The sequence below is a fragment of the Cherax quadricarinatus genome, chromosome 35 (assembly GCF_038502225.1).
Source record: "Cherax quadricarinatus isolate ZL_2023a chromosome 35, ASM3850222v1, whole genome shotgun sequence".
NCBI lineage: Eukaryota > Metazoa > Arthropoda > Malacostraca > Decapoda > Parastacidae > Cherax > Cherax quadricarinatus.
Window position 1 is genome coordinate 7,738,571 of NC_091326.1, and position 12,808 is coordinate 7,751,378.

The 12,808-nt window shown below is 48.3% G+C and overlaps 2 protein-coding genes across 2 annotated transcripts in view; both read right to left on the minus strand.

The window, feature by feature from the left end:
- Positions 1 to 224: 224 nt before the first annotated feature.
- LOC128695035 (uncharacterized) lies at positions 225 to 5,586 on the minus strand. Its single transcript, XM_070091358.1, has 2 exons — positions 5,499 to 5,586; positions 225 to 1,555 (listed from the first exon to the last, which is right to left on the minus strand). The coding sequence occupies exon 2, from the start codon at positions 1,552 to 1,554 to the stop codon at positions 349 to 351; it is 1,206 nt and encodes a 401-aa protein (XP_069947459.1). The 5' UTR covers position 1,555; positions 5,499 to 5,586; the 3' UTR covers positions 225 to 348.
- LOC138853611 (polyhomeotic-proximal chromatin protein-like) overlaps positions 1,605 to 12,808 on the minus strand; it is a 36,877-nt gene continuing 25,673 nt past the window's right edge. The window contains exon 2 of the mRNA XM_070091359.1: positions 1,605 to 3,148. Coding sequence (XP_069947460.1) covers positions 1,954 to 3,147 — 1,194 coding nt within the window. The 5' untranslated portion in view covers position 3,148 and the 3' untranslated portion in view covers positions 1,605 to 1,953. The remainder of the gene's footprint in view (positions 3,149 to 12,808) is intronic.

The window sequence follows — 12,808 nt, forward strand, 5'->3', positions numbered from 1 at the left end:
AATTTCCACCACGCAGGATGGATTCCAAGCATAAGGTGTTGAAATTTCTCAGCTTGAGCTGGTAGACGTGAGAACGACAAGAGAGAGTGGAAAGATGAAGCCTAACATTCTTTTATAGAGAATTACATTGTGAAATATGCTGGATAAGAGAGTTAATATAACTCGCAAGATAATCCTAATGCCTTTGAACCATATTTAATTAAGCTAAGTTTATTTGGATAAATAAATATTTCTTTTTACAAAATATTTAATACTCTGTTTAGCAGAGTTTGAGTATAACAGCTCTTCCCTGGACCTTTTACATCTTCCTCTTAACAGTTATAGAATGTAGACATATATAACATCACTTTAGCCATAAGCATTGAATGGCTTAGATGGAGCTGGGTAGTTGTAGCCAGTGTTACAGTTGGGCTGGTAGGTGCTGGTGGCGGTCACAGTGTTGTACTGCGGCCTGTAGACAGTGGAGGTGACGTAGTTGGTGTTGTAGATGGTCGTAGTCTGGTATTGTGTACGAGTCTGACCTGGCAGCTGGACAGTACTGACGAAGGTCCTGGTGACGGTGACGTATTGTGTCTGGGCCGGAAGGTTCACAACAGATGGCACCACTTGTTGAGTGTAGATGGTTGTGGGCACCACCTGTGTTGATACCTGGGTACTCACTACTTGCTGTGGTACCGTTACTGTCCTGGTAATATACTGCGGCACTTGCTGTGTACGGACTAGGGTAGACACCACCTGTTGTACTTGGGTACGTGTCACGTACTGTGTCTGGGTGTTAGTGAGAACCACCTGGGAGAAGATGGTGGTAGTGACGGGTACCACCTGGGTGGAAGTAATAACTCGGGTCTGACCTGGCTGAGTGATGGTCTGAGTGACAACGTTGGTGCGGATAACTTGAGTTGTACTAACTACGTCCTGAGCGGGTACCACTATGGTGGAGTAGATGGTACTGTACTGAGTACTGTCCACTGTACGGGTCTGTCCTGGGACCTGCTGGGTTCTGGTCACATACTGTGTCTGGTAGATTGTGCTGACTACCTGTTGAGGAACTACTAATGTCGACACCACATTCCTGATAATTGTTGTTGGTACTTGCTGGATGCGGGTCGAGTATACAGTCTGATACTGAACTTGTGTCCTCACGTCTTGTTGCGTCTGAGTGACGTAGTTGATCTGAGGAGGCAGAGTTACGACCTGTGTGCGGACGTTGTCCTGGGTGCGTGTGACGATCACTGTCTGGTACTGGACGGACGGAACCACTTGTGTGCGGACGATCTCGGAGTAGACAGTGGTGTAGACCTGCTGTGTGCGGAAAGACGTCTGAGTGACGTACTGCACGTTAGTGTTGTAGACGGTGGTAGGGATGACCTGGGTGGAGTACTGCGTCTGTGTACGATAGACGGTAGACGGCTGACAGGGTTGTGGAGGTGGTGGGGGAAGGTACCCACCACCTGAGGATGACTGTAGACTGTTACCTAGAAGTTCTCTCCGTTGTCGATCCAGCGAGACAGCAAGTGCACAACCCACCAGCAACGACAGGACCACCACCTTCATTCTGTTACAGAAAACTATACATAAATACACGAAAATAAAGCTAAATGTTGTCTTAAAAAAAATCGTCCTACGAGCGAAAGATAATTTGTCAACATACTGAGAGAGAGTAGCAATTCAGTGTAGAAAATAATCAAACAACGAGAAGTTAAAACTTACCATTAACCATTTCAGAAAACTAATAAAATGTATTTTATTAAAAAAATGTCTTTTTATGTAAATTATATTTAACAAATACATTTCTGCTTTAATATACATGTATTAAAAATGATTGATTCATGTTTATGTGAATGTTGAACATGTTCTCATGACGCACTTGTTTACAAAGAATTGTTCAGTTTGTTCACATTCTTCTGGTGGTTCACCAGCACTGTAGTTTATGTATGAGGAAGAATTTTGTATTTATTTGCCATAATTAAAAGGAGTTGGAGGAGGGTTGTAGTTGTATCCTGTCTTGCCACAGGTGGCTGTGATGGTCTGTGTGACGGTGACCTGCTGGGGCTGGTTGACGGTCTGATAGACCACCTGTTGTTGTTGCTGGGTCTGAGCCACCTGTTGGGTCACCACACGGTCCTGGCCAGGCACTTGCACCACTGAGGTTCTGGTTTCTTCACGTGTCTGGTACACAGGAGCGGGAGTGACGTACTGGGTCTGGACCACGGTCTGTACCTGAGTGAAGGGCTGAAATCTGGTCTCGTAGATGGTGGTGTAGATGATGTTGGGTACGACCTGCGTACTTACGACCTCCTGAGGAACTACCTGCGTGCTGATCAATGTCTGAGTGACAAAATTGGTCCTGATCACCACCTGCTCGCGAGTTGTGTAAGCTGTTTCATAACGGGTGTTGACAGAAGTATAAGGGATGACCTGTTGACGTTGAACAAAACTGGTCCTGATATCATCTCGTCCACGAACGACGCTGGTCTGCACTACTTGTTGTACACGCGTCGACGTCACATAACGTGTATTGGCTGGCTGTTGACGCCTCACAATGGAGGTTTGAACGACGGTCTGGACACGCGTCCGTACTACGTCAGGGCCTGGGATTGGCACCACTTGGGTCTGCTGCTGTATTTGTGTCTGGTAGTTTGTCACGGGCTGATTGATGGTTTGCACCTGTGTGCGAGTCACCTCCACAGGTATTACCTGTGTTTGCACCTGTGTGCTAGTGATGTAGCTGACCTGTGGCACAACGCGAGTTGACGTAACGTAAACAACTTCTTGACGAGGTGGGCTTGGGATAGTTTGAGTCACAATTCTGTCATTAAAAAAGGTGGTTGTACGCTGGATCACACTGGTCTGGTACTGGACCTGAGTTTGGACGCGAGTCTGGAAGACGGTAGTTGGTATGACCTGTTGTCTGACCAGGGTGGTGGTGATGTACTGTGTGTTGATCTGGTTCACTGTTTGAACGTTGATAGAAGTCTGAACTCGTTTGTCGTAGATCACCGAGGTAATGGGAGCGACCTGACAACTCGGGTAGGTTGGAGGAGGTGGTAGATAAGCATTGTTGGGTGGAGAGTAGTTATACCCCTGAGGGGACGCTGAGGTCCAGGGCATTGTCGCCACCAGCAGCGTCGCCGTCAAGCGCCACATCCTGCAAAGAGAAATTCCACAGGTTAGAACAGCGGTGATTGGAACCCCCGCGTCTCGGCAACTCATTTGGGAATAAAGTCCAATCACGCGCCGCTCCCTCTGTGCAATTTCTCTATGCTTTGTGGGCTGACCCGAGAGGACTTTATCGCCCAGATGAGCCGCGAGGCGCTGACCTGGTTTTTGAGTTAACACTAAAAACACCAATCATAAAATGTTCCACCAGTGATGCATATAACATTCCCTTTCTTTCGAAAACCTCAGTAGTATAGCACACACACACACACACACACACACACACACTCACACACACCACACACACACACCACACACACACACACAAATATATATATATATATATATATATATATATATATATATATATATATATATTATTTTTTTATTAACACACTGGCCGATTCCCACCAAGGCAGGGTGGCCCGAAAAAGAAAAACTTTCACCATCATTCACTCCATCACTGTCTTGCCAGAAGGGTGTTTTACACTACAGTTTTTAAACTGGAACATTAACACCCCTCCTTCAGAGTGCAGGCACTGTATTTCCCATCTCCAGGACTCAAGTCCGGCCTGCCGGTTTCCCTGAATCCCTTCATAAATGTTACTTTGCTCACACTCCAACAGCACGTCAAGTATTAAAAACCATTTGTCTCCATTCACTCCTATCAAACACGCTCACGCATGCCCGCTGGAAGTCCAAGCCCCTCGCACACAAAACCTCCTTTACCCCCTCCCTCCAACCTTTCCTAGGCCGACCCCTACCCCGCCTTCCTTCCACTACAGACTGATACACTCTTGAAGTCATTCTGTTTCGCTCCATTCTCTCTACATGTCCGAACCACCTCAACAACCCTTCCTCAGCCCTCTGGACAACAGTTTTGGTAATCCCACACCTCCTAACTTCCAAACTACGAATTCTCTGCATTATATTCACACCACACATTGCCCTCAGACATGACATCTCCACTGCCTCCAGCCTTCTCCTCGCTGCAACATTCATCACCCATGCTTCACACCCATATAAGAGCGTTGGTAAAACTATACTCTCATACATTCCCCTCTTTGCCTCCAAGGACAAAGTTCTTTGTATCCACAGACTCCTAAGTGCACCGCTCACCCTTTTCCCCCTCATCAATTCTATGCTTCACCTCATCTTTCATAGACCCATCCGCTGACACGTCCGCTCCCAAATATCTGAATACATTCACCTCCTCCATACTCTCTCCCTCCAATCTGATATCCAATCTTTCATCACCTAATCTTTTTGTTATCCTCATAACCTTACTCTTTCCTGTATTCACTTTTAATTTTCTTCTTTTGCATACCCTACCAAATTCATCCATCAACCTCTGCAATTTCTCTTCAGAATCTCCCAAAAGCACAGTGTCATCAGCAAAGAGCAACTGTGACAACTCCCACTTTATGTGTGATTCTTTATATTTTAACTACACGCCTCTTCCCAAGACCCTCGCATTCACTTCTCTTACAACCCCATCTATAAATATATTAAACAACCATATATATATATATATATATATATATATATATATATATATATATATATATATATATATATATATATATATATATATATATATAGAGGTGGTACTTCCCTATATATATATATATATATATATATATATATATATATATATATATATATATATATATATATATATTGTGTGTGTGTACGTGTGTGTGTTTGCTCGCGCGAATGCGTCATTTTCTCACGATTTTTAATATGTAATTATCCTGTGTTGTGTCAGATATCATTCAAGATGCTGCATATGGTAGAACCGTCTGCCAATTTTTCTTAGCAGTATATATTCAGAATCACTTGTGTTTTTCACATGTATTCAGAAGCATCTTCACTTGAAGTATGGATTTCATGATTTATGTTTCGCTCTTTCTTCCTGGGATCTCTTCCATTAAAATCGCATCAACGCCTTAAATATCTCTTCAAGTAGGTTGAAACGTTCACGTGATTGTTTATAGACACACACACACACACACACACACACACACACACACACACACACACACACACACACACACACACACACACACACACACACATACAGAGGTGTTTCAAGGCCTTCTGGGGTTAGAATTCAGGGGTCTTTCTTTGCTCAAAGAAAACTGTGCTTCGAGGACACTTGTCTCTTGCAGATGACGCACTAAAGTTGCTACCGCCACTGGAAGCTTAAAAATATATAAATGTGTATAAAACAGTGAGGACAGGACACTATGAACATGGTTCTGTTTCTATAAACACTGGCAGGTTATCACTACGAAGTACTGAGACACGCGCAGCAGCGCTGTGACACAGGTACGTACTTGGTGTAGGTGGAAGAGGATTCACAGGCAGAAGTGTTCAGCGAGGTGAGTGACGGGAGTCTGACGTGGTGGCGGCAAACATTATGTTTTTATACGGAGGGTGGTGCTGGAGAAGGGGCGACGGGGAAGGACGCTCTCCCTAGGTAAAGGTTCCTGGATGGTGGGAGGGCTGCTGGCTCGCTCTGCTCATCATCAATTACCATTACGTGGGAGTGTTACTCACCGTTACCGGGAGTCATGGATTCTTCACCGTTGTTTGGTCTCATTTTGCATCGTTGTGGTGATGACGGGTCCTGTTTTTTTTAAGTATTACCGCCGTTACTGGGTCTGGTGAAGAGGTTCTTGATCGTTACTGGTTCTAGTGAGGGAGTTATTGGTCGCTATTGGTTCTTGTGAGGGGGGGTAATTGGTCGTTATTGGTTCTAACGAAGGGGTCTTGGTCGTTATGGGGTCTAATGAGGGGGTTCTTGGTCGTTGCTGTTTAGAGTGAGGGGGTTCTCAGTCGTTACTGGTTCTAGTGAGGGGGGTTCTTGGTCGTTACTGGTTCTAGTGAAGGGGTTCTTGATCGTTACTGGTTCTAGTGAGGGGGTCTTGGTCGTTACTGGTTCTAGTGAGGGGGTCTTGGTCGTTACTGGTTCTAGTGAGGGGGTTCTTGGTCGTTACTTGTTCTAGTGAGGGTCTTAGTCGTTACTGGTTCTAGTGAGGGAGTCTTGGACGTTACTGGTCCTAGTGAGGGGGGTCTTGGTCGTTACTGGTTCTAGTGAGGGGGTTCTTAGTCGTTACCGGTTCTAGTGAAGGGGTTCTTGATCGTTTCTGGTTCTAGTGAGGGGGGCTCTTAGTCGTTACTGGTTCTAGTGAAGGGGTTCTTGATCGTTACTGGTTCTAGTGAGGGGGGTTCTTGGTCGTTACTGGTTCTAGTGAGGGGGTACTTAGTCGTTACTGGTTCTAGTGAAGGGGTTCTTGATCGTTACTGGTTCTAGTGAGGGGGGTTCATGGTTCTTGCTGGCTCGCTCTGCTCATCATCAATTACCATTACGTGGGAGTGTTACCGTTACCGGGAGTCATGGGTTCTTCACCGTTGTTTGGTCTCATTTTGCATCGTTGTGGTGATGACGGGTCCTGTTTTTTTTAAGTATTACCGCCGTTACTGGGTCTGGTGAAGAGGTTCTTGATCATTATTGGTTCTAGTGAGGGGGTTATTGGTCGTTATTGGTTCTTGTGAGGGGGGTTATTGGTCGTTATTGGTTCTAACGAGGGGGTCTTGGTCGTTATGGGTTCTAATGAGGGGGTTCTTGGTCTTTACTGGTTCTAGTGAGGTGGGTTTTTGGTCGTTACTGGTTCTAGTGAGGGGTTCTTAGTCGTTACTGGTTCTAGTGAGGGGGGTTCTTGGTCGTTACTGGTTCTAGTGAGGGGATCTTAGTCGTTACTGGTTCTAATGAGGGGGGTTCTTGGTCGTTACTGGTTCTAGTGAGGGGGTCTTGGTCGTTACTGGTTCTAGTGAGGGGGTTCTTAGTCGTTACTGGTTCTAGTGAGGGTCTTAGTCGTTACTGGTTCTAGTGAGGGGGTTTTGGTCGTTACTGGTTCTAGTGAGGGGGTCTTGGTCGTTACTGGTTCTAGTGAGGGGGTTCTTAGTCGTTACTGGTTCTAGTGAGGGGGTTCTTTATCGTTACTGGTTCTAGTGAGGGGGGTTCTTGGTCGTTACTGGTTCTAGTGAGGGGGGTTCTTGGTCGTTACTGGTTCTAGTGAACGGGTTCTTAATCGTTACTGGTTCTAGTGAGGGGGGTTCTTGGTCGTTACTGGTTCTAGTGAACGGGTTCTTAATCGTTACTGGTTCTAGTGAGGGGGGTTCTTGGTCGTTACTAGTTCTAATAAGGGCGGGTTCTTCATATTTTTCACTTGATATTACTCATAGGTAGCGTGTATATGAGTTCGTCTGGAGCGTCACTCGGTGTCGTCTCCTGCGTCACAGTCACTGCTTCAGGCCTCTCCTTCCGCCTCCCTGTTAATTCACTTTCACCGTGACATTCGTTGTTACAAAAATTTCCCATACTGGACACCAGGCTGGTCTTCCAAGCTGCAACACTCCCACCATACACCAGGCTGGTCTTCCAAGCTGCAACACTCCCACCATACACCAGGCTGGTCTTCCAAGCTGCAACACTCCCACCATACACCAGGCTGGTCCTCCAAGCTGCAACACTCCCACCATACACCTGGCTGGTCCTCCAAGCTGCAACACTCCCACCATACACCAGGCTGGTCCTCCAAGCTGCAACACTCCCACCATACACCAGGCTGGTCCTCCAAGCTGCAACACTCCCACCATACACCAGGCTCGTCCTCCAAGCTGCAACACTCCCACCATACACCAGGCTCGTCCTCCAAGCTGCAACACTCCCACCATACACCAGGCTGGTCCTCCAAGCTGCAACACTCCTACCATACACCAGGCTGGTCCTCCAAGTTGCAACACTCCCACCATACACCTGACTGGTCCTCCAAGCTGCAACACTCCCACCATACACCAGGCTCGTCCTCCAAGCTGCAACACTCCCACCATACACCAGGCTGGTCCTCCAAGCTGCAACACTCCTACCATACACCAGGCTGGTTCTCCAAGTTGCAACACTCCCACCATACACCAGGCTGGTCCTCCAAGCTGCAACACTCCCACCATACACCAGGCTCGTCCTCCAAGCTGCAACACTCCCACCATACACCTGGCTGGTCCTCCAAGCTGCAACACTCCCACCATACACCAGGCTGGTCCTCCAAGGTGCAACACTCCCACGATACACCTGACTGGTCCTCCAAGCTGCAACACTCCCACCATACACCAGGCTGGTCCTCCAAGCTGCAACACTCCCACCATACACCAGGCTGGTCCTCCAAGCTGCAACACTCCGACCATCCACCAGGCTGGTCCTCCAAGCTGCAACACTCCCACCATCCACCAGGTTGGTCCTCCAGCTGCAACACTCCCACCATACACCAGGCTGGTCCTCCAAGCTGCAACACTCCCACCATACACCAGGCTGGTCCTCCAAGCTGCAACACTCCCACCATACACCAGGCTGGTCCTCCAAGCTGCAACACTCCCACAATACACCAGGCTGGTCCTCCAAGCTGCAACACTCCCACCATACACCAGGCTGGTCCTCCAAGCTGCAACACTCCCACCATACACCAGGCTGGTCCTCCAAGCTGCAACACTCCCACCATACACCAGGCTGGTCCTCCAAGCTGCAACACTCCCACCATCCACCAGGCTGGTCCACCAAGCTGCAACACTCCCACCATCCACCAGGCTGGTCCTCCAGCTGCAACACTCCCACCATACACCAGGCTGGTCCTCCAAGCTGCAACACTCCCACCATACACCAGGCTGGTCCTCCAAGCTGCAACACTCCCACCATACACCAGGCTGGTCCTCCAAGCTGCAACACTCCCACCATACCCCAGGCTGGTCCTCCAAGCTGCAACACTCCCACCATCCACCAGGCTGGTCCTCCAAGCTGCAACACTCCAACCATACACCAGGCTGGTCCTCCAAGCTGCAACACTCCCACCATACACCAGGCTGGTCCTCTAAGCTGCAACACTCCCACCATACACCAGGCTGGTCCTCCAAGCTGCAACACTCCCACCATACACCAGGCTGGTCCTCCAAGCTGCAACACTCCCACCATCCACCAGGCTGGTCCTCCAAGCTGCAACACTCCCACCATCCACCAGGCTGGTCCTCCAGCTGCAACACTCCCACCATCCACCAGGCTGGTCCTCCAAGCTGCAACACTCCCACCATACACCAGGCTGGTCCTCCAAGCTGCAACACTCCCACCATACACCAGGCTGGTCCTCCAAGCTGCAACACTCCCACCATCCACCAGGCTGGTCCTCCAAGCTGCAACACTCCCACCATACACCAGGCTGGTCCTCCAAGCTGCAACACTCCCACCATCCACCAGGCTGGTCCTCCAAGCTGCAACACTCCCACCATACACCAGGCTCGTCCTCCAAGCTGCAACACTCCCACTATACACCAGGCTGGTCCTCCAAGCTGCAACACTCCCACCATACACCAGGCTGGTCCTCCAAGCTGCAACACTCCCACCATACACCAGGCTGGTCCTCCAAGCTGCAACACTCCCACCATACACCAGGCTGGTCCTCCAAGCTGCAACACTCCCACCATACACCAGGCTGGTCCTCCAGCTGCAACACTCCCACCATACACCAGGCTGGTCCTCCAAGCTGCAACACTCCCACCATACACCAGGCTGGTCCTCCAAGCTGCAACACTCCCACCATACACCAGGCTGGTCCTCCAAGCTGCAACACTCCCACTATTCACCAGGCTGGTCCTCCAAGCTGCAACACTCCCACCATACACCAGGCTGGTCCTCCAAGCTGCAACACTCCCACCATACACCAGGCTGGTCCTCCAAGCTGCAACACTCCCACCATACACCAGGCTGGTCCTCCAAGCTGCAACACTCCCACCATACACCAGGCTGGTCCTCCAAGCTGCAACACTCCCACCATACACCAGGCTGGTCCTCCAAGCTGCAACACTCCCACCATACATCATACAAGGACCCAAGTGGAAATAAGTCACTTTGACTTTTTGAGGTTACTCTATGTTATTTATACATGTGCTGCTGTGTATGATAACTTATGTAACGGTATTTATGTGTACCTGTACCTAAATGAACTTACTATCTGCTTGCTCGAGGATGACCATCAAGGATGACCATCAAGGATGACCATCAAGGGTGACCATCAGGGATGACCATCAAGGGTGACCAAGGATGACCATCAAGGGTGACCATCAAGGATGACCATCAAGGGTGACCATCAAGGATGACCATCAAGGGTGACCATCAAGGATGGCCATCAAGGGTGACCATCAAGGATGACCATCAATGATGACCATCAGGGATGACCATCAAGGGTGACCAAGGATGACCATCAAGGATGACCATCAAGGGTGACCATCAAGGGTGACCATCAAGGATGACCATCAAGGGTGACCAAGGATGACCATCAGGGATAACCATCAAGGGTGACCATCAAGGATGACCATCAAGGATGACCATCAAGGGTGACCATCAAGGATGACCATCAGGGATAACCATCAAGGGTGACCATCAAGGATGACCATCAAGGATGACCATCAAGGATGACCAAGGATGACCATCAAGGGTGACCATCAAGGGTGACCATCAAAGATGACCATCAAGGGCGACCATCAAGGGTGACCATCAAAGGTGACCATCAAGGATGACCATCAAGGGTGGCCATCAAGGATGACCATCAAAGGTGACCATCAAGGATGACCATCAAGGGTGACCATCAAGGATGACCATCGAAGGTGACCATCAAGGATGACCATCAAGGATGACCATCAAAGGTGACCATCAAGGATGACCATCAAGGGTGACCATCAAGGATGACTATCAAGAGTGTTCATCAAGGGTGACCATCAAGGGTGACCGTCAAGGATGACTATCAAGGGTGATCATCAAGGGTGACCATCAAGAGTGACCATCAAGGATGACCATCAAAGGTGACCATCAGGGATGACCATCAAAGATGACCATCAAGGATGACCATTAAAGGTGACCATCAAGGATGACCATCAAGGGTGACCATCAAGGATGACCATCAAAGGTGACCATCAAGGATGACCATCAAGGATGACCATCAAAGGTGCCCATCAAGGATGACCATCAAGGATGACCATCAAGGATGACCATCAAAGGTGACCATCAAGGATGACCATCAAGGATGACCATCAAAGGTGCCCATCAAGGATGACCATCAAGGATGACCATCAAGGATGGCCATCAAACGTGACCATCAAGGATGACCATCAAGGATGACCATCAGAGGTGACCATCAAGGATGACCATCAAGGGTGACCATCAAGGATGACCAAGGATGACCATCAAGGATGACCATCAAGGGTGATCATCAAGGGTGACCATCAAGGATGACAGCTGTTGCAAGCCTCCCACCATACATTATCTCCGCTTCAACTATCCCCTCGTTTGGTTGAGCTGCAGTTCTGGGACCCGACGCTATAGCCGGGGGTCAGAGGATCGAGCCTCCTGTGTAATACTTATACTCCAACTCCGGGGCCCTCTTCAAGGCATTGAGCTCTAGTTCCTGGCCCACTTGCTCACCTACTTAACACCACGAGACACGATGACTCGTGGTCTCTCATTACCGTTCTTAAGGAAGAGTGTTGAGTTAGGCATTCTCAGTAATTATTTTTAAAGTGATGAGGGAAGTGAAAGTGCTGGTTACATTCTCCAGTTCTATAGTAGTGTGTTGCATGATCAACCAGTGGGTAGTGATGACCAGTATTGCACGTAGGGGTAACTTAAGAATGGAGGAACGTTGCAGCAGGCCTACTGGCCTATACAAGGCAGGTCCTCAAATGACTCTGTTGAACTATAACAACTCCAGCAACATTAAAATGGTATAAAATACCGACAGGTTGTTAGGAAAGACACATGCATTTCCATATGCAACCTAACTGTTGCATATGTGTCTTACCTAACAACCTGTCGGTATTTTATACCATTTTAATGTTCAATCTATCAGACACTGCAACACAAGGGTATCTTGGTACAGACCTGCAATCAACTTCGACAGCCTCTACTAGTGAGAACGGCTGGATTTGAGAGGGACCTGACCTCCCAACATCTGCGTTCTTACTTCTACTAGTGACCTACGTCTCACCTCCTGGTGCTATATAAGGCTCCATCCTGTCACTTCAACTCCATATTGTTTCAGACTATGGAACAATGCTCTTCTCCAGACTGAGGGACTGACCACCTCAAAACTTTAAGGGTGATGGACTGATTACATCGTCTTCAAGTCTCTTCTGCTTCTACCAACTCTTCTGTACTCGACTGAAGAAGCCTACTGTGTAGGCGAAACGTTTCAAAATAAAGATACCTAACTGTTGCATATGTGTCTTACCTAACAATTCCAGCAACGAAAGAAACGCATAAGAATCTTTATTAAGAGCTTTCCGCCTACACACTAGGCTTTATTGAACCACAAAGAAAGTTTACTTTCTCAGTAAAGGATCGTATTATACAGAATTTAGCCATTTTTTCAAACGTATGTTTATTTTATACCATCTCACTCCATAGTAACTCTGGCTTTGCTGGAAAGACACCCGTGAAGCTTCCCTAGCTGCTGAACCTTTAATGGAGTACCTGACAACATTATTGTAGCCACATCAGACACAATGGGAGTAGTCATCTTCAACCGTTCAAAGCACGACAACAAGA